At 29.1% G+C, this 23420-nt stretch overlaps 1 protein-coding gene and 1 pseudogene across 1 annotated transcript; both read left to right on the forward strand.

The window, feature by feature from the left end:
• The first annotated feature begins 785 nt into the window (after positions 1-785).
• LOC113365295 (alanine aminotransferase 1-like) lies at positions 786-3165 on the forward strand. The gene is made up of 6 exons (XM_026606887.1): positions 786-944; positions 1193-1282; positions 1651-1918; positions 1979-2313; positions 2441-2647; positions 2758-3165. Exons 1-6 carry the CDS (start codon positions 786-788, stop codon positions 3163-3165), a joined length of 1467 nt encoding a protein of 488 aa, XP_026462672.1.
• Positions 3166-4823: 1658 nt separating this feature from the next.
• On the forward strand, positions 4824-20448 carry LOC113365306 (annotated as a pseudogene).
• Positions 20449-23420: the final 2972 nt, after the last annotated feature.

Consider the following 23420-nt stretch of genomic DNA (forward strand, 5'->3'; position numbering starts at 1 on the left):
AAACAATATTTATACCAAAAATGCTGCCTTGTTCAAGTTTGGCTTTTGGGAATTGATAATAGATTAATTACTGAATTTTTACTCATCCTTTAAAATATAAAATATGCATTTTTGATATATTATATGAATTACCTGTTTTATTCAGCGGTAACTAAAGCTAAATATTGAATCATTAGAATTAACTATCAAATTGTAGTTTTATACAATTAATTAATGGCCATTATTTGGCATACCTGTTATGTATAATCTCAACGTTTGTATATTATATTTGTATATAATTAAAAAATCTAATATAATGATGAACATTTTTTTCCTAAATATCATATTTAGCAGAATTTTGAATAATATAGAAAAATACATTAATTCATTAATAAATTCTAACTTAATATCTATACATTACAATTTGAAAGTTTGTAATAAATCCTAATATCAGGCAAGCAATGAGATGCACCATTTGAATCAAAAACATCATGCAACAATATTGTTTATATTAAATATGTATTGCAAAGCATTTTATTAAAAATTTAATATTTCTTCTTTTAGGTAAATTTTGAAGTAATAGCCATATTAATAACTAATGTGAAACCAACTAATTAACAAAGTGTTGTTTTGCATTAAATTATAAATAATAATGATAGTGATAAGTGATTTATCTCGTCTGAATGAGATTTGACACTTCATTTGGATCAAAAACAAATGTTCAAAATATTAAAACTATCAAAATCATTAAGGTTGCCACTATTTTTTTGTAAAAATATTTAGGAATAGGTGGCATTAAAATCATTATGGCTTGTAAATGCACCGAAGATGGAAAAGGTGGAAAAGATGAGAAACCAAAGAAGTTTATCACTTTAGACAGTATCAACCAAAACATCGTTAAGGCGAAGTTTTTATGTGGTGCTTTATTTGAACGAGCTGATGAGCTTCAAAAGGAACTGGATGAAGTAAAATTAACACATTTTTAAAAACAATATATTAATTTTATAATCAAATCGCAACTCCTTCTTAGTAAGCTAAATATAACATAGAAGTTCAGTATATTGCTAACATGCTTTTAAAACTTTAAACGTAATTGATTGATTTTTGTTGATTACGTTTTGGATCCAGTAATTTCTTATATTTCTCAAAATTATTAACAAAAGTAAAATAAGATTTTTTGTATATATTCTAATTAATATATCAAACTTTACAGGGCAAAACGCTGTGTTTTGATGAAATTATAAAGGCAAACACTGATGATGGTCAATCTATGGGTCAAAAACCTATTACTTATATAAGACAGGCGAGTATCAGTATTGTATTAATTATTAATATTAGTATTGTTTTAATTATTAATATTAGGTTTACAGTTTTAATCAATAGTAATACTAGCATGCATGTTTATAGAAGTCAAATTAAAAAAAAATAACAAATTTCTTATAAACATGCGCTAAGTTGTTTGTAGAATACGCTTTTAGCCTAATTGTAGAAAGTACTTATGTATTTATAATAAATGATTTATTTGAAATTATTCAAAACAATTATTGATTATTTTCATTTTTCGAATGCTTAGTTACGGTACGGGAATTTCCAGCAAATTGCGATTCCATTCGCCCCACTAGTTTCGTTTTATAAGACAGTCTTTCTTACATATCTTTGATATTTTCACAGGTGGTTGCAATAGCTACTTGTCCAACACTATGTTGTCAACCAAATTTTCCAACAGACGCAAAGAGCCAAGCTATGGCTATTATACGCAGTACTACAAGCCAGAGCCTTGGTTCTTTCGCAGATTTCCGTGGAATTTCCGTTGTTAGGCAACATATTGCTGAATATATTGAGGATAGAGATGGCATTCCGGCTAATGTCGATGATATATTTATTGTATCCGGCATTACAAGTATAACTGATTTGCTTGCAAGCAGCGATAAAAAGAAAGGTACAACTAAATTGACCATCAATAGTAAAAACACATTGTAACACATTCAATATGTTGCAGGAATTATGATTCCATATCCCCAATTTCCGCTGCATGGATCTACCATATCTTGTTCTGGCATGGAAATTATCAAATATTATTTAGACGAGTGCAAAGGTTGGGCTTTCGATATAGAAGAAATGAAAAAAGCAATAACAGAAGCTAAAAATAATAATATAGAACCTTGTGGTATACTCATAATTAGCCCTGGAAATCCGACGGGACAAGTTCTAACAAAAGAGACCATACAAGATATCATCAAGTTTGCTAATGAACAATCCCTCATGATCTTAGCAGATGAAGTTTATCAGCATAATATTCACGACAAATCCCTACAATTTCTTTCTTTCAAAAAAGTTAGTAAAATAATGCTATTAATTAGTACCCTAATTTAGAAATTATATAGTTCCAGAATTTCACAGCATGAAATGAAAGGATAAAATGTTTAGCTGATATAAGAATATTTCTTCTCTTCTATTTTAGGTGATGAAGGAAATGGGTCCACCTTATGACCAAAGTGAGTTATGTTCGTTTATGTCAATATCCAAAGGATGGTATGGTGAAAGTGGTTTTCGAGGAGGTTATATGGAATTAGTAAATGCGGATCCCGATGTTAAAGGCGTGTTACTAAAGCTTTTGGCTAATCGTTTAGCCTGCGCTACACCAGGTCAAGCAGTATTAGATTGTATTGTAAGCATTTCTTTACACTTAAATAATAAAAGTAGATCATAGTCCAAATTGTAATCATAATCATTATAAAATATTCAAAAAAATCATATCCCCAAATTTTATAATTTTAGGTAAAACCTCCGTCAAAAGAATCAGAATCTTTCGGCCAATTTTGTTCTGAAATTCAAGCTATAAGTTCATCTAATGCAGAACGAGCAAAATTTGTAGAGGAACAATTGAACTGTTTAAAAGGATTTAAATGTCATCCTATACAAGGCGGAACGTATGCTTTTCCCAGCATATGCTTGGCTAAAAAGGCTGTAGAAGAAGCGAAAAAAAGATGTCAGGAGCCCGATTTTTTCTATGCGTCCGAATTGTTAAAAAATACTGGAATTCTTGTTGTACCTGGATCAGAATTCGGTCAAAAAGAAGGCACATATCACATCGCGATATCAATTCTACCGCCTATGGACAAACTAAAATCGTTGTTTGAGAAGTTTAATGAATTTAACAATGATTTCACATCAAAGTATTGGTAAATATGGCAATATTATAAAAGCATGTGTCAATAATGTCATTTTAAGTGGCCATATATTACAATTCCTGACAAATATAATCAAGATAAATGAAAACATTCTGAGAAATCAGCTTTCTCATCCTGCAATTTTCAATAATTGAAGGTTACATAAAATATAGGCCTGAATACTAAAAGTGACTAAGTAATATGTCGGATATTGCTAAGTTATATTAGAAGAACCTATACCACTATTATGAATGAAAATGATTTATTTCATTTATCAATTGTGAATATTCGGTTTCACTTACAATAACTTGAAATTATCGATTTTGAAAAATTACAAGTATTGTGGTAAAAAAGTATTTACATTTTGCTTATCCAAATATTAAAAATAGATCTATATAACATTATATGTCGTCATTAATATTTTATGTCTCTATTAAAGTTAATCATGATTCAAAGTTTAATATTAAAAATTAAACTTAGAATTTATTATTATTTTATTATAATCGATGTTATTCTCTTACAGTTGATGCGCAAGTGTGATTGCAATGTGAAATTGAGTTTAAAAAATGAAGAAATTAATAGTTGGACTTAAAATTAAAAAAAAAATAGTATGCGTATTTGATAAATTTTATTGTTATGATTATTTTTAGATTTGATGTACTTTTTTGTAATTTATTTATGCATCTTAATATAATGTTACTAAACAAAATTATAATTTTTATTATAATTCATGTTTATTGATTTAATACTGGTAATTAATATATATTGATATAATGCTGGTTTAATGTTTGGTTATTAATATATATTGATTTAATACTAGTTATACTAGTAATACTTTTATAATACCTATGTGAGGTGCACAAAACCTGTGTCACAGATTTTAAACTGAAAAAAATTCTAATATATTAATTTCACGTAGGGTGGAGTGACCGTAAAAAATCGAATACGAAAGTATTTATATAGCTTTACTGTATCTGAACATTTTGGCATACCTTAGAAAAATGGATGATGTGTGTATGTGTGTGTGTTTGGATACAGATTTTTATCGACGATTTCGGAAACGCGGATCAACCGATTTGAATAATTTAAAAAACAATCGATCGCTATGATTTAGGTGACGTGCGGATTACTTTTTGGCTAAGACAGGTTTAGCCGTTTCGAAAATACGAGAAAAAAGTGTCAAAAACGGCACTTGAGTTTCTGAGGAATCGGAGCTTAAGCGTTTCGATATTTTGTCTCTACCCAGCCAATACCAAATATTTCAAATTAAAATTAAAATTAAAAAAAGTCTCAAAAATCTTATTTTTCAGTTTTCAAACAAATTTGTAGCGTTTTCTGTATGTTATTCTGTATATTCTGTATATTTTAATTAAAAGTGGTATTAAAATAAAACTGACTTGATAAAAGTACAGAATCCTCTATATATTACACGAAAAATTTTATTTTGAAAACAAACAGAATCATTTTTTGTGTTACAGTCCATGTCCATATGAACACAGGGTATTCTAATATTGCCTAGGGTCCAGGTCGATACCATGTCGATTCTATGTTCTATGTATTCCGTTCTACTAGTAATGTTTTTCTTTGGAACCGTCGTCAGGTGATCGCTAATAAAAACATTTCCTTTCGATCAAAATAAAACATGCACATTGTTTGGTTTATCTATAAAAACAAATGCAGCTAAAATATTTAAAATCTATTTTAAATGCACAGGTATGTTTTACTTTGCGATAACATTCACCTTAAGTATAATTTTTAACTAAGCAAGTGCTCGAAATATTTCACCGACTCTATAATGAATTAATATTGATATGTCAAAATAAGAACTACTGTTTTTAAATATCATTTTTTTTTCTTTTCTTTTCTTTTTTTTTAAGATTTTAAAATAGTATGTTTTATTCTGTAGTTTGCATTTATCATAAGGTGATATAATTTACTATTAAGAAGGTGAACTAATTATTTGACCAACTTTATGAATTTTGAAAACTATTTAATATTGATATGTCAAAATATAAACATTATTTTGGTTACTATTCTGGCTTGTATGAATATTATAATCATGTAACATTTGATTGTATGTTTTAAAATTCCGAAATGTGTATTGCTTACAGGGTAGTTTACATTTACCTAAAGACTTTATTATTTAAAATGATAATTAAGAAAGTGCTCAAAAATTTACACTAACTAGATAATAATTTAAAATTGATTTGTTAAATTAAATACATTAATTTTTAATATCAATATCTCTTGTGTAAAATGTTTATTGAGATTTGAAAGTAGTAAAAAAATATATTTTTGATAAACTTAATTAATGATTAGATTATGAGTTTATGAAATTATTTATCATATCATATCCTGTTATACCACAAATTTTTTCATAATTTGTTAACCCTTTCCACTCGGATGCCGCCCGAATTCTGCATTTAGCGATTGGAGAAGATTATACTTTGTTTTTTAACATTCTTATTAATTTCATACATTAGTGAAGTAAATTCAATGGAATATGTAATTTAATGCATTATCAATTACTAAGGAAATATTTTAATATTGTTTTTAACCTGTTTTGCAATATGATCTCTTATGTGATATTAAAAAAATAATAATATTTTGAACATTAAAAACTTAATAATAATTATTATTAATCTCAAAAATTATATATTGTATTTTGTATAAATCGATTTATATTTTCATAAATTTTGTATTCAAATTTTTCATACACTATAAAAATAAATTCAATGAGAAATGAAATATAATACATAATCAATAACTATAATGAAATATTAATGTTGCTTTTAACTTATTTTGCATTGTTAATCTCTCATCTGCTTTAATAAACTTGAAAATTAAAAAAAATATAATAACTAATTAAAAATTAATTAATTATTAATATCTCCTAAGATCATATATTTTATGTTGTTAACCATTGATTCATATTTTTGTAAAGTTTATAATTATCTTTTTAATCTATCTTTTACGCAAATTTATGAAACTCGAACTTTAATACACCTATCAATAACTAAATAACCCTTTCCACATGCCGCCGCTCCGGCTGCAAAATACATGTTAAATCCGGAATTAGCGCATGGACAGGTTAATTAATATTACTCAATATTTTGATTTCTTATTCTGCTCTCATCACACATTTTTTTTATTAGGACCACGAAAATCGCATAGCGGCTTTGGCTTGGTCGCCCAATAATGTAAAGCTCGCAGTTGGGACTTCCGACCGCACCAATTCTTTTATTCGACGAAAATGGAGAAAGACGGGACAAATTTTCGACGAAACCAAGCCAACCTGAAAATGGTAAACGATCATATATCATCAAATCCTTGGCCTTTGGACCGGACTCAACAAAACTTGCAGTGGCGCAATCTGATAGCATTGTCTTCGTGTACAAAATTGGCGACAATTGGGGTGATAAAAAGGCAATTTGTAATAAATTTGCACAAGGTTCTGCAGTCACCTGCGCTATATGGCTCCTCTCAGGTAGTTGAACATAACTAATTAATAAAGCAGCTATAGATTCATTTATTATCTTAATCAGTAAATTTTATTTGTATTTGCTTTTATAATCAACCACATGTTTTTCTTAATACGCAAATGTGTATATTGTATCAACTAGTGGCTTTCAAAGCATAGACATCGGTTTACTACTAACTTATATTTTATTTTTTAAAGGCGCTTTAATCTGCGGACTGGCAGATGGCAAAATCCGTCTACTAAATCTAAAAACTAACAAATCGCAAACGCTTTATACTACTGATAGCTTCGCCGTTTCATTGGCGAGTAACAATCAAGGAACAGGATTTCTTTCTGGTCATGCAGATGGCACAATAGTAAGATTTTTCACCAGCGATGGTCATTCGGAACAACAAGGACGTGTGCTGGTGCATTCAGTGGCGCCATATGCACTTGCATGGTTGCAAGGACAGGTAAAAAATATAAATCATTAGTAAGAGATATCATTATTGTTCAATGAATTAGATAGTCTAACCTTTAATTGAAGTATTCTGCAATAATTTGAACGTTAAAACAAATTTGTTTTCAAAGATAGGTTTTCTACGCGGCATACATAATCACGTCATAGTTCATTTTTGTTATTATTTTTGTATTACTGTTTTTATTTTATTTTTATTTTAACTTTTTTCATTTTATATTCAATTTATTGCATTTTTTTTTGTATTTTGTATTTTTTTTGCTCATATCAATTTTGTAAATAAGACATTAAAGTCTTGATTAACAAAAATAAATTGTAACAAAAATAGTAATTGTAAAAAAAAGATAGGTTTTCCATTTCTGAACTTAGATAGAACTTAGTTAGATAGAACTTGACAAAGTTGAAATTGTATTGCAATAGTTTATATAAACTGCAGAATATTATTTGCTTAACTAAAAATTCAAATCGTTCATGCAAATCAAATTGTTTCTGGTTCTGACGACATTTTTCAGATATTAGTAATTTATTCCTTTTTCTCGAATCTACTTTGGTATACAAATCTGCGCTTAGGAAAAAAAACAATGGATATTTGGGCTAGTTTAAAAATATTGAGTGACTCTATTTTTTATACCATAAAATCGGGTAAAATTAATAATTAATTATTAATTATTTACAATTAGATACTTGTCGGAGGTAGTGATCGCCGAGTTTGCATATATGATGCCCAAGGCAAAATGACTAAACAGTTTGATTATACAAGGGACGATGATGAAAGAGAATTTACAGTTGCGTGCTGTAGTCCAAGTGGGCAGGTAATTTAATATATATTAATACATACATTTTCAAGATTAAAAATATCTATAATCTACAAAATTAATAAATTAATATTAATTTAAATACTATCTACATTAAATTCAAACATCCCTAGTATTCATATCTAAAACATTTCGCATATATTATAACTTTCTTGACTTAGCCCTTGTTATGCAGTTGTAGTATATAAATCAAGATCTCAGTGACATTAGTAACTTTAACATTAGTAGGATTAATTTCGAGATCTGCAATCCTAATCTTATCATGTAATATCAAAAATTTATAATGCGTATATATATATATATAATATATATATATATAATATATATATAATAATATATATATATATATATAATATATATATGGTTATCAAAATAATGCAGGCTGTAGCAGTTGGCAGCTTCGATCGGATTCGAATTTATGACTGGAATTCAAGAAAGACAACCTGGGAAGAGGGTCCGCCACGTGACATCCCAAATTTTTACACCGTAACTGCTATGGCTTGGAAACGAGATGGTTCTCGGGTTGTTTTAGGCTCTCTTTGTGGAGCTGTTGAAGTTTTTGAGTCTGTTTTGCGCAGGTGAGAATGTAACTTAGTAAACTAATATGATATGAAACACCAATTTATTTAATTATTAAGTTATATGAAGAATCAATGAAATGATGCTGGTATCCAATACATATTTTGTTCTATTCAATACAGTTTGAGAACGAAATTTCTGGAGTTTTATGCCAGATTTGTGTAAATTACAGAGTAGTTTGCTTTGACTTTTTAAACCAAAATTCACATCCTAACTTAGGAAAAACATTAATTTACTAGGTCAAAGCATTTTTAAAATTCAATTTTTTTTAAACAAAACAAAACTGACTAATTATAGTGCTTATAAATGTAGAATGAAATAGATATATATATAATATGTATATATAAAAATTGTTTCATAATCTCTTATACCAGGCACCCCTGCATGACTGAGATATGAAAATAATATGTCAAAAAAAAATTACATGTTTCTTACATACTTATTAAATTTTCTTAGATAATATTAATTTTGGATACAATATACTTTTTTAAGTCTAAGCACATTGTGTAAAACTTTTATCAGATTATCGGTTAAAGATGAAAATTCATTACATTATATGTCCTAAAACACGTACGGCTGTATCGTAGTAGGTATAATAGTATCGTGGTTGTTCTGAATTGATTGGTTATTTGATTTGAATATCGATTCTAATAATAATTGGTAATGCTGATCAACGATAATCTATATAAACTTCTAATATTTAAATGTTTATATTTTGACAATGAATATGGTAAACTATTAGCATTTAGAATATCCGTTTGATAAATTAGACTTTTTCTTCTTTTATAACTTATATTTAAGCATTGGGATTTCAGAAAATTAACTTATGACACATATTACTAGTTATGATAGCTTGCTATTACAATATTGACTTATTCATATAACATTTTTCATATATTTTTAATACAAGAATTCTTAATACAAAAATTCAACAATATAGACTTAGAGCAATAATGCTTATTTTTTCAAACAGGACTTTGTGGAAAGACAAATATGAATTAACCTATGTTGGACCAAATCAAGTACTAGTCAAAACCCAAGGAAATAACGATTCAGTTGTTAATATGATCGTGCGTTCGAAATTTGGTCGTGAAATTGATGATGTGCGAGTTATGGGTATTTATTATATTAGATATCAGCTTTTATAATATCAAACTATTTTGAAAGCAATTGTATTAATCATTTAATTTTTATGCTCAATGGCCTACTTAAAAAGTAATATCCAAAACCTAACTTGTGCTAAAGAAATCTAGTGGTATTATATTGAAATGTCTAATACGAGTTCCGGGAAGAATGAAATCATACTAAACGATATTGTAATTTACATTAAATGTGAAATATTAATAAATTGCTTGACTTTATACTATATCAAATAGTTCACAATTAAAATATATTTAACTTCTAAAATTTATTGTGTATGTTTTTTTAGGCAGAGACAATTATTTAGTCGCACGAACAGATGATACTTTGATATTAGCAGATTTGACTAGGAGTCTAATTAGCGAAATACATTGGACAAATTCAGGACACAATGAACGCTTTTTCTTTGATTATGCGAATGTATGCCTCATATTTAACGCTGGTGAATTGTCACTAGTTGAATATGGAGAAAACATAATCCTTGGATCGGTAAGATAAATAAAGCAAATTGTATTAGTTATATTTTAATCTTATATTTTTATCAATATCATATTACGAAACAGGGATTAATTTGTCATAAAACTCTACTATATGTGTATTTATTTGTATTATCGGTACGGTACTTTTATTGTCATAAAATATTGTAATAATTTACCAAAATTAATTTAAAATACTATAAAATTATTTTAAACTATTGATGCATATATTTATATGATGATAATCAATTTTTTATCTTTTTTAGGTTCGTACTGAATTTATGAATCCTCATGTTATTTCGGTTCGTCTGAACGAACGCTCTCAAGATATAAATTGCAAGAAATTAGCGTATTTGCTGGATCTTAAAACTATTTGTGTTGTTGATTTGATCCCACAAACAGTCGTCATTGCTCAAATCTCTCATGATTCTAAAATTGACTGGTTGGAATTGAGTGAAACAGCCCATAAACTTCTTTTCAGAGACAAGAAGCAGCGACTCATGTTGATTGACGTCGCGAGTGGTAAAGTTATTTTATGCAATTCACAAGCTATAATATTTTTTGAAGTAATACACGTTTTCAAACTATATATACTAATATTTTTTGGCTATTGCTTATATTCACATAAGTAAATTTTATACACCTTTGAGCTTGCCTCACAATAATCTATTCCTCACATATTCTATCTAAATTTAAGGTCACAAAGAAACAATATTGAGCGGAGTTGCATTTGTACAATGGGTTCCTGGAAGTGATGTTGCTGTGGCTCAATCTGGTAACAATATGGCAGTTTGGTACAATATTGATTTACCAGAACACGTATCAATTGTTCCGATTAGAGGAGAACTCTACGATGTTAATAGAGAAGCCGGAAAGACGGAAGCTTTGGCGCAAGATGGACCAAGTTCTATTTCGTATCCATTAGACGAAGGTAAAATATTTAAATTATTTTAGAATATTTTTTTATTTAAATCTATTGTCAAACGCAAGCTTGATCTTTAATCGACATTTTTAAATTTTTTAATTTTTTATTTGAAAACATTTTTTATTTCTCGATTATTTTTATTATTTTTATTACATTATTTTACTTGTATATTTTATTTTTCTTGAATATTTATATTTCTGGAATATTTCATTACAGTACGAAATATTTCAGCAATTTGCCTTAAGGCACGATGCCATACACCACTAGTTTTATTTTTCATTTGTGTACACAAATTTGATTTTAGTTATAATAGTTGTACTATTGCTTTCGAATACTACAATGAATGAATTACTGACACTGATGAATATAAAAATTACATATTAGTAAATTAAGATAATTGATGTATTGACTATTAACTAGGCTTAGTAGAATTTGGTACAGCGGTACACGACAACGATTTTGGACGTGCCATATTTTTCTTGGAAGAATTAGGTGACAAACCTGAAGCTGAAGCCATGTGGCATAACTTGGCAAATATTGCTTTATCAATCAATAATTTAAAGGTAAACAAAATTTATTAAATTTATATTGGTTTGCGTTATTGGCAATATATGAATTAAGTTTGCTCTTCTAGGTGGCCGAAAGATCATTTGCTGCATTGGGCGATGCTTCTAAGGCTTTTTACTTACAAGAAACAATCAAAATTGCTGACGAGTACGAAAAGGAACATTCCGTTGATGGTAAGATAAAATCTTATATGGTTGAATTAGAAAATTTAATAAAAATGAATAAAATCGATGGATTGTGATCAATTGAGCTTAGACATGATTACTAAGAAATTAAAACTTCAAAATAATCAGTTCAAATATATTACAGTTTATAAATACATAATACATAATAGTTTATTAAATAAACACAAATCAACGTTTATGTTTCAATGTTTATTGTGAATATATGTTGGATTTACAATCAGATTGCAATTCATCTTTTATTTTTATTTTTAGGTATGCAACGCCCAGAAGTATGGGCTCGAATGGCAATGCTTTCTGGAGATCTCAAAACTGCAGAAGGAATATACTTAGAGCAAGGAGATATTGAATCTGCACTAAAAATGTACCAAAAACTTCATATGTGGGATGAAGTAATAACATTAGCTGAACGAAGAAATTATCATAATTTAAAAGATCTCAAACAAAAGCAAATGTCTTTTCTATTAGAAACAGGTATATTTATTTTAAGTTTAATATTAAATGATAACTGCGAGTTCAAAAAAAAGAAAATGAGCCTTTTTCTTCAGAATTATTAATTATTGGAGGTCTTGAATTAAGGTGATCAAAAATTGTTTTTATTTTGCTACTTCAATAGCTTGACTTACAAGAAGTTGATGAATGTTACTTTCAGAATGAGGAATATTTGAATCATAAATTGAATATGTAAAAAATAATACATGATGATAAAAAATTTATTATTTTTTTTCAAACTGGAATGTTTGTCTGTATTAGGTCAAGAAGAAAAGGCTGGAGAAGTTTTTGAGAAGCAAGGTGATTTAGAAGAAGCGCTGAAAATGTATCTAAAGGTAAATACAATACGTTTTTTTTTAAATAAGAATTTAATATATTTAGTATGAGTATAATATAACTTATATATATATATATATATATATATATATATATTTCTTATAATAAAAATATTTATTCCTTTCATGAATCATATCGTAAAAGAACTTCAAAAGAAAGTATCATTAAGAATTGATTTAATTACTTAATAGATTCTTGCTGTATCAATTCAAAAATTTGTTATTGTACTAAATAATTATTAATTTTGTTAATATTTGAATATTTCATTATTTTAGGCAAATCGACCGGCAAGAGCCTCACGATTGGCGATGCAACACGTCGAATTACTGCAGCAAGGAGATATGATTGAAGATATCGATGCATCTTTAATCAAAAATGAAATGTTTGAACTTGCTGGTGATTTATCCTTACAAAGAAAGAACAGTTCTAAAGCTATTCAATATTATACTCGAGGAAAGTATTATTAACTAATATTATAGGTAACAAAGTCTACAAATCTTGATCATTTATGACCTCACCAGATTTTTTCAATAATGTTAGCAGCCATAATAATCAAATTATAAAGAAACGTTATATAGTTGTTAAAAAATTTTATGAACGAAATTTTTTAATTATTCATTTGACACTTAGGTGGTATTTCTCGAAAGCTCTGGAGCTATCAAGAAAGGTTAATCCAGATATGGTAACAAGTTTGGAGGAGCAATGGGGCGATTGGTTAACATCTAAAAGACAATTTGACGCAGCTATCAACCATTACATCGAAGCAGGTTGCACCATTAAAGCTCTAGATGCGGCAGTTGGTGCTAAACAATGGAGGAAGGCCATACAAATTGCGCAGGTATATCATTTAGAAACTTTATTTACTGAAAAATATTATATGTATTAAACTAGAAAGCCTAGCAGCCATAAAAAATGACCATACGACTTTCTTTTAGATATTAAAAAAATGCAATTAAATTAATTTTTAGGAAGGTGTTTGCCAATTTAAATTGAATTATCAAGGGTAGGGCTTTGCTTTATAGTTTATATATTCAATGTATTCATCTTTGTATTATTTAATCAAATAGAAAATTAGGTTATTTTGGAGATATTTTGTAAAAAAACAATAATCAAATTGAATAAGAAAATAAAAATGCAAAAATGCCTGGGTGATAAATTGACTCGAATGTTTTATTTTATTTTTTTTTATTTCATTAGTGAGTCGATTAACACTGACTTTAATGGGATTAAGACCTGCCTATAGATGTATATGATTAATCGATTCATTTATTTTAGGTAGTGGGCGATGTTGAAGCTCTTAAACAGCATAGCACACTTTTATCCCAGCAAATGATTGATCTCGAAGAGTTTGAGTTAGCTGAGGAATTACTTGTTCGAGTTGGCGATATTAAGCAAGCAGTAACTTTATTGAATAAAGCCGGTCAATGGCAGAGAGGTTATGAACTAGCATCCAGGTAAATAATATAATAATTTTAATTTTTATAACAGTTTGAAATTATTTCATGGTTTGTAATATCTAATATCGTGTTTTTAGAAGTTAGCATAATAAGATATACTGATATTGAATGATATAACAAAGAGTGGAAAAATAACAGTGAATCTTCTCAACTAATATATTTTTTTTATTTGTTAGTTACTTAGATTCAGAAGAAGTCACTAAAATGTATACCGAACAAGCGAAGAGTTTGAAGCTTCAAATAAATTACGAGAGTCAGAACAAGTTTTACTTGCAATCAACGAACCAGATCTCGCAATTGCAATGTATAAAAGATGGAATTGTTTGATCACATGATTCGTCTGGTGGAAAAATATCACAAGGACTTGCTAGGTAAAAATAATTCTCATTCATCTCAAAATTCAATATGAAAATAATTTTAATGCAAGCACAAAAGCCTGATTATTTGCACAATTTATAATATAGCTCAATTTTCACCAAACTTTGCATATCATATATTCAATAATTGATTTGTTCATATAATAAGCTATTTCTCGAATGAATATTCTCTATTAGTGCTATAAAACCTAGTATCTAAATAAAATTATGGTTGATATTATAAATTGCAATTAAATTGATTTGTGGAGAGTTACGTATTAATACTATTGCCCCACAGAGTTTGTTAAACAATGAATTATTTCTCATAAATAGTTGTAACAAGTTTGCAAATGATTTCACAATGGAAGCCATCTACGTTAGAAATTATTGGCTAGAGGCACATAATTTGCTTATAAACAAGATTATTATTAACTATTTGTTGCTTATGTCATTTACAATGATGCTTTACATTATTAGGTAGCACACATTTACACCTTGCACGTCAGCTAGAATCTTCTGGCCGTCTACGACAAGCGAACAACATTTCTTGGCGGCTGGAGATTGGCGCGCCGCCGTCAACGCGTACCGCACTGCCAACAAATGGAAGACGCACATCGCACTGCCAAGCAATATGGTGGAGAACTTCTTTCTGCAAATCAAGTTGCTTTTCTTGGCCATGTAATAAACAAAGCATATCTGTAATTTAAACTGTTCCATGAAATGCCTTCTCCAACGCTTGGAATTTGTCTTTAAAACTGGCTCGGTTTTTTATGGCTTCTATTTCCAAGATATAGAACTTTCTTTTTGGTTAAAGAAAGAAACGTTTAATCATATTTAAAAAAAATGAAATTGTATGCATTGCTATTATAATTCATTTTTTCGTCTTAACCAACAATAATTGAAATATTTGTACTCAAACAACATATTTTATTCTTCCAGGTCATTGCATTTGGACTCCGCAGTGCGTTTGCTGAATAGAATGAATCTCTTGGATCAATGTATAACATACGCCTGTGATTCGGATCAATTTGACTTTGCAATCAGCTTGTGCAAAGCTGGTAATAGACCAGAGGAGATGTGCATCTAAAGCTCGCTATGGCTCTTGAAGATGACGGAAGTTTGAACAAGCAGAAGCAGAGTTTATACTTGCAGAAAAACCGAAAGAAGCTATAATGATGTGAGGACATAAAAATCATAATTTTGAGCAAATTTGTTTAGGTTAAGATATTTTTGTAAGTCGATACTTATTTTTCAATATTTTTGTTATGCAGGTACACTCACAATAGCGATTGGTTCAATGCTCTGAGAGTAGCCAAAGCACATGCTCCAGAAAGTGTTACCGAAGTATTACTTATGCAGGCCATGGAATCGTTTGAAGAGAAAAGGTTTTCAGAATTTGAAGCATTGCTCATACGAGCTGAACAACCAGAGTTGATAATTAAGAGATACCGAGATGCAAGTATGTTAACACTAATCTATAAAACTATTTCAAAGAAACTAATGATATTTTATAAAAAAAATGTTATTTATAATCTAAGTTTATATCAAATATTTCCTCAAAGAAATGATCTTTCAATATTTCTATTTGCTAACATCAATTTTCTCATATTCCAATCCTTGAGATGAAGATTTTCTCTGAAATTAATCTGTATTAAATAATATTACAATACTATGGATTTATTATATTATATATTAATATAGATATGTGGGCCGATGCTCTGCGTGTTTGCAAAGAATATGTACCGACAATGGTCGCTACTTTGCAAATGGAATATGATCGCTACATGCCATCTCAAAATTCTTCAAGAACTGATAATACATCCAAAGAAGCATATGTTGACTTCAAACAGATTTTGACAAAGGTATAATAATATGATGATCAGTACAAAATTAATACAATGTATTTAGGTGTAAAATTTTCTTGTCTTCCTATCATATATTTTTAGTTTCATCGCAAAACTATTTTAATAATCATAATTTACAACTCAGTATTTGTTAATTGGTATGGTTTAGCAAACTACTTTTTTTTTCTAGGCTTCAGAATTTGCTCGAGCTGGTGAATTTAGGAAATCTGTGGATACTTTAATGTTACTAAATGCACCAGCTGTAGATGCTGGACCGTTGAGGCTGCTATGCTTAGGGCTGCAGATATTTGCAATCATTTTTGCAAGGAAGAGATGCCATCGAAATAGCTATGAAACTGGGCCCAAGGTGAGAAATATATTTTGTTCATATTATCAGAGTTTATTATTATAATTTAATGCAAACTTTATGGACTTTTATAAAGTAACTTTATGGTTGAAAATGATATAATTTTAATGAAATTTAATAGATACTCAATATTGCAAACAGTTTTATAATAGAATCCAACTTATTACTGATTTCAAATGCGGAGATTGTAATAATATATTATATTTCGTTTTTTGAAATCTATTTTGATTGGATTAAAAAAAATTGAACAAAAGAAATGATTCGAATTTATTGAAAATTTCATCAAATATTTTCAATTTACTTTTAAAATATGATTTAATTATCCTTTAGATTACTGCAATTGGAACAATATGGTCCGGCAGCGCAGCTATATCTTGGTGCAGATATGCCTCGAGAAGCAGTTGATTGTTTCATTGCAGCTGACGACTGGGGCAGAGCAAGGCGACTGGCTAAAGAGATAGATCCAACAATGGCACTTCTAGCACATGTTGATAAACAGCAGAAAAATCAACTAAAATCTGAAGGAAGAGCTGATCAGCTGGCTGATATTGGTAAATATTTATATATTTTTATAACATGCATGCAAGCAATGCGTCATAAATATAAGAGTCAATATAAAAAAAAATTTAATAAACCAAATTAAATAACAAATAAAACATTAGATAACAAATCAAATGATAATAATATGCTATATGCACTTTGGAATGAAACATTTAAATTATTTACTCTATATCCGGTACTTCAAATTTTGGGATAACTATATGTATTACAATTAAGTTACCTTACTTCTCAACAGCCCCAGTTGTAAAAATGAATGATGTCGTTGTATAATGTTTGAGATCAATTTTGCTCAATATGGTTTGTTTATAATATAATGTATCATTACTTTATCACAGATATAATAGGTGCTTTGGATTTACTATGCGAACAAGGCCAATGGACGCGTTGCATAGACAAAGCACGCCAACATAGCCCGGAACTTCTTCACAAATATGTAGCACTTTATGCCGCGCACCTTCTACGCCAATCTGATGAGAGTGAAGACGAACCAAGCGGTGCTCCAGCAGCCCTTACTCTCTATACAGAATATGGGGTTCCAGATCTTGCCCAAAATTATAATGTATATGCCCGCATCGCCACCGAAATGTTTTCCATGCGTGAAGAAAACGCTGGCAGACTTTGGCAAGATCTAAGAAACATGATGTATGACTTGGTAATGTTTTGACAAATACTACTTTCACACTAAATGTAATAAGAAGTATACTAAATGTTTTCTTATACATAATTTTTAAAAATATTTAATCCAAAAAAATAAGTAGCTGAGTCTGGGTACGGTTTTGTCACCTTTTTATGATCAGCGATAATTTTGTCAATTTACCAGTCAGCTGTAAAAAAAGTAAATTAAGTGGCACAACTAGTGTGAAATTTTTAAATAATCGAATTTTCAATTTTTCCATATTTCGATAGGTTATACCTTTAAAAATAACATATCAAAATTTTAAATCGATATCTTAAATAGTTGTTGAGTCACAGCCATTTAAAGAGTATATAAATAGTATATAGTATAACGATCATTTTATCTTTAAACGCGTTTTCTCGAAACAGCATTTTCCGAATTTGCTGCAGCGATTACTCAAAAACGAATGATCCGATCACTATCAAATTTTTTACATGTTCTATATATAGTTCTCCGTAAAATGAACTATCGATTTTTTGATCGGATCAAAAATCGAATTTTGGCAGTCCAAAAACGACCAAAATTTTGGGTAAAATTCGACTTTTTTCTAAAAAACGCCGTCATTTTGTCAATTTTTGAATTTTTCTTTATCGTCGTAGTTCATTTTACAGACAATATTATCTAATTCACCGAGAATTTTTTTTTTTTAATTTTATCCACGCAGATGGCCGGAATCACTGCAGCAGTGAAGGGCCTTTTTCTTTGTCGCGCCGTTGGAGATCGACGATAACTTAAAAATATTTAATTCTTTTTTTCAAAAATTTTGCTTTGTATTCTTAAAACATGTATAAATATACTCCTAAAATTTTGAAATGATTGATAGAGTAGTGTTTTTAATATAAATTCCCAAAAATCACCTTTTAAGGCGGTTACACTATTTGTGCCCCTTAAATCGTAATTTGAACATTTGTCTACGTGGAAGTACTAAAATACTGTCCATATTTACGATGGATTAGTCATGAAATTATCATACAAGAAGAGGGAGAGTGTCACAGCCGTCTCTGGTTTGTTGGCATAAAAATAGGTTATTAAAAACAATTGCTATAAACACCAAAATTTATAAAGTTTATAAAGGTTTATAAAGACTTTTTTGTCGTTAATAACAATAATATGTGACACGACACAACATAAACATTTAAACAATGCTCATGAATAAAATATAAAATTATATAACAAACATAATTTTTTAAACGAAGTTAACAAAAATTTTTGATGCGATCTTTATTTTGTATTGAATTTTTCTTTTTCTTTGTTTTGACTCTTTAAAATACGGTTTATAGATCATGTTAATGTAAGGCGCTGACTAAAAGCAATAATAAAACTTGTTCGAACAATTATACTTAATCTTTCTCCTTATGGACCCTAGCTCAAAATAATATATAGTTTAGTTTATATGAAAATTTATATTTGCAGACAGACAAAATGCGTCTATCAGGTGAAACACAAGGAGAGGCTTTTCTAAGTTTGAACGATTTCTACTAATAGCACATTACTATGCAGTTCGTCACGCTTGCCGATCAGTACCAGCCTTGTCTCTAATAGGAACAAAATTATCACTTGCTCTTCTTCGACATACTGATATCATACCTGCTGATAAAGGTGATTATTGAGTTGACTATGATTGCACAAACAACATTTCTAAATCTCAATGCAATTTCTTGCTAATCTCTTCCAACATGTTTAAAAATTTAGAGGCATAATAATGCACTGACTAGGATATAAATAGAGATATGGCTTTCATATCCTTTCTAATATGATTTGCATTAATTATTCGGTGATAATAAATCACATTATGTAATTTATAAAGTAAAAAGTTTCAATGATATGCATATTTAAATTTTTAGGATATTATGAAGCTGGTATGGACTTACGGGCAATCGGAAGAGAATCTGAAGCATTTGTTTTATTGAACCATTACTTAGATTTGTGTGAATCAATCGAAGAAGGCGAAGGTAACTTTAACTAATTCAAATAAAGCAAATTCAAAATTTTACTTATGATTAATAAATTAAAGGTCTCGTGCATGCCTCATATGCTTTAATAAATTAAGTTTGAATATAACGATTTATGTGTATTTACCATTTTATGCAATGCCTCATTAATTATTATATATTAGGCTTATTAGTTGACCATTCTGACTTGACGTCCACCGATTGGCCAAGTTCGATACCTCTTCCAACGCAATTGCATTTGGCCAAAGATGTAGCTCTACACGATGAGGTTAGAGAATGGATATTGGCTGTAAGCATGGATCAAAAAGTTGATCAGGTGAAAAATTGCAAAATTGCAATGGACAAATTTAGATTACATTTAATAGATTTTTTAATATTATTGTAATTTAGGTGCTGCCTTTGGATTCAAGGGGACTGTATGAATCAACCTTGACGTTGGGTGATTCTCCATGTATTGTATGTGGTTATCCAGTGGGTGGCAAACAGCCGGTGACTTTTCAAAGATCATCTAAACTTGCCAATCGTGATGCTTGGAGCAAGATAACAGTCGCCTCGAAAATGGCGCCTAATAGTAAGGTGCCGCAAGTGATTAAATTTATTGAGAAGTGGTGCGGTACCGCAAACTACCTCGTATAAATATTACTTAATTTTTCATTAAATTTTTAATTATACCATACTGTATATTGGTAAATGGTATTTAAATCTATTATTCACATGTTTGTTAAAATAATTATAAAACAAAAAATAATAAAGATCCCTCTCTTGCTTTAATAATAATACAATAAATTGATAAAAGACAAATAAGAAGTATTAGCATATAGTCTAAAAAACAATAAATTGCGTTGTTAAGCAATTTAATATATACTAGTATATATTGTTTGTTTAATGCTGATTGTGAGTCATAGATAAAGAAGAGTAATGAGTGTCCCAGAACTCAACGTCAAACGTTTCACGTTTTTGAGGCGGGCGTATTATGAGCTTTTCAGTGCAACTTAAAGCTTTGGTAAAATCGTGACCATTTTTTGGTTATTGAGATTGATTTCTATTAATTATGTTTATTTAAATTTTGGAACCGTCACTGAGAAATATATTTCTAGGACCACAGTCAAAAATAATTACGCATTTGCCCCAGGTTTCAAGAATTTTTTTTAACAAAAAATCAAACTCAAATTTCTAAATTTTTAATTAATTATTAAAATTAGTCTTTTAGAGATCTTTTACTGAGAAATGTACTGAAGTGTGTTGGCAAGTTTCACCAAAATTTGGCGCATTTTTTTAGGACTGTATAATGGTAAAATACTTATAATTGTTGTAATAATTGCGTAATAAAAAGTTTCGAGAAAAAAAATAAAAATCTGCAGTTATATATCTTCAGTTTATTAATAAAAAAACATCTTATGGTTATTTCTAAGAAATCAAACAATCATAACACTGTGAAATGTAAATAATTATTTTTTTATTTAAAATTTCTATATCTCTCTATTAAATATGTACTATTACGTTGTTTGTTCAAAATTACAAGTTGTAGCTCAGGGTGTACTATATCTATATTTTTAGTTACCAATTTTATTCATGAGTGAACATTTTGGTCGTACAAAATAGGAATGCAACATGCCACTAGCTTACTTGTAAAATTGTTTCACTGCTCTCGATATAATAAAACATAATATATATACGAGGTCTGTTCAAAAAGTACCGGAATTTTCGTTTTTGCAAAAAAATATTTATTTATTCGTCTACATTAATGTGGTCCCCTCAAAGTAGTCCCCCCCAGATATAATACACTTATGCCAGCGTTTTTCCAATTTTCGAAGCACCCTTGATATTCACTTTTTGATATGTCCTTGAGCACTCTCGGCGATTTTCTTCAATCGAGGAAAACCGCCGTCCTTTCATGGGTCTCTTCAACTTTGGGAATAGGAAAAAGTCACACGGAGCCATATCTGGTGAATTTTTGCACTTTGCAACACTTTATTTCATTTTTTACGCAAAATTTAATACAAATTCTTTGACTTTTTCAATTCTTCCATTGTAAAAATCGCCGAGTTCAGAAAAACACGTCGAACCTTAGCGACTACCACAGACAAGTAAACAGTGAATATAGCTGAAAATTTCATCATACTTTAGGGGCATGTATACCAACACAATAAAAAAAAAATTTTGACAATCAGACACTCCAGACCCGCGAAATTTAATTATTAGTAATTCCGGGTACTTTTTGAACAGACCATGTATATATATATATATATATATATATATATATATATACTAGCTGTACCCGTTCACGCTTTGATGTGATTTAATTCAAAATTAAAAAGTTGAACAAAGATGTGTATTTGTTACATTTAGTTTATCGTTACTACTATCTGTTCAACAATTTACCTATTCAACAATTTGTCTACTAATTTACCTATGAACCCGTTTGTCAATCTACTATTTTGTTTACATATTTGTCTATCTACCAGTTTTTCTTCCTACCATTTTTCCCGTCCACCAGTTACCTTTATAAACTCTCTAATTCACCTTATTTATTTACGCATTATAAAACAATTAAAACTCAAATTGATTCTACGTTTTAGTTAGAAAACGTTTGTATGTGGAAAAGAAAGGGGCTGTTTTTAGGCTTTTCCCGGCAATTATTCGATTTTTTCTCCTCGTAAGAACCATCCTGGGACTTTAACGAACATTAAAAAAAAGAATTGGCCAAATTGGTCCAGGCGTTGTTGAGTTACGCGCTTACCAACACATTTTGCTATTCATATTTATATATATATATATATATATATATATATATATAATATATATTTAATTTAATATTTTTTTGCAGCCCAATCGTCAAATTAAAAAAAGATTAAATAGATTTTTTTATTCCATTAAACGTTTTGACGCTTAATGTGTGTCATCATTTAGTAATGTAAAAAACGTATTATATAAATACAAAAGTTGATAATAAATATAATTAAGTTTTATCATAATAAGATAAGTTTAGACTATATAGAGTACACTGTCGGTTTTTTTTCTGTTAAAAGTAGTTATAGTATGTGATAATTTGTCATTTTTGATGATAAATTTTATATATCATTGTGCTATATTAAAAATATGTTATGTATATATTAAGTTATATAAGTTTAAATGTTATTATATTATTTCCCTATAATATATTAAGGTGACAAAGTAGCAGAGCAAAACACAAATTTATTTTAAATATTCCCTCGCTTGCCTAACTTCATGTAAGTCGCCGTGACCAACATAATTCTATATGCGGCAACACTACTAAATCTTGCAATACAACATGGCCGCTTGAGATCTCCTTTCGAAAACGTGTTTCACCGAAGTAGAACGTGTTGTCAATATTTAATGATAGTATCCTCTTACAGAATTGATTAGATTCTGTACACATTAAAATAAGTTTGTGCTTGCACATATAAATATTAAAAATGTCTAAAAGAGGACGGGGGGTTCAGCCGGAGCTAAATTCCGCATCTCCTTGGGTCTGCTGTCGGAGCTGTTATTAATTGTGCGATAACACTGGGCCAAGAACTTGTACGTAATTGCTGTCCATGGAATTGGAGGACGTTTGAACAGATTACCTGCAGCAGGATCTGGTG

The sequence above is a fragment of the Ctenocephalides felis genome, unplaced genomic scaffold (assembly GCF_003426905.1).
Source record: "Ctenocephalides felis isolate EL2017-DRISC unplaced genomic scaffold, ASM342690v1 CF-g0.4_SCAFFOLD_00451, whole genome shotgun sequence".
Lineage (NCBI taxonomy): Eukaryota > Metazoa > Arthropoda > Insecta > Siphonaptera > Pulicidae > Ctenocephalides > Ctenocephalides felis.

Bases quoted from the DNA above. Each gene is read 5' to 3' on its own strand.
- LOC113365295 (XM_026606887.1), top strand. From the start codon at position 786: ATGGCTTGTAAATGCACCGAAGATGGAAAAGGTGGAAAAGATGAGAAA. The intron at 945-1,192 runs GTAAAATTAACA...CAAACTTTACAG, and splicing joins TTCAAAAGGAACTGGATGAA to GGCAAAACGCTGTGTTTTGA. The intron at 2,648-2,757 runs GTAAGCATTTCT...TTATAATTTTAG, and splicing joins AAGCAGTATTAGATTGTATT to GTAAAACCTCCGTCAAAAGA.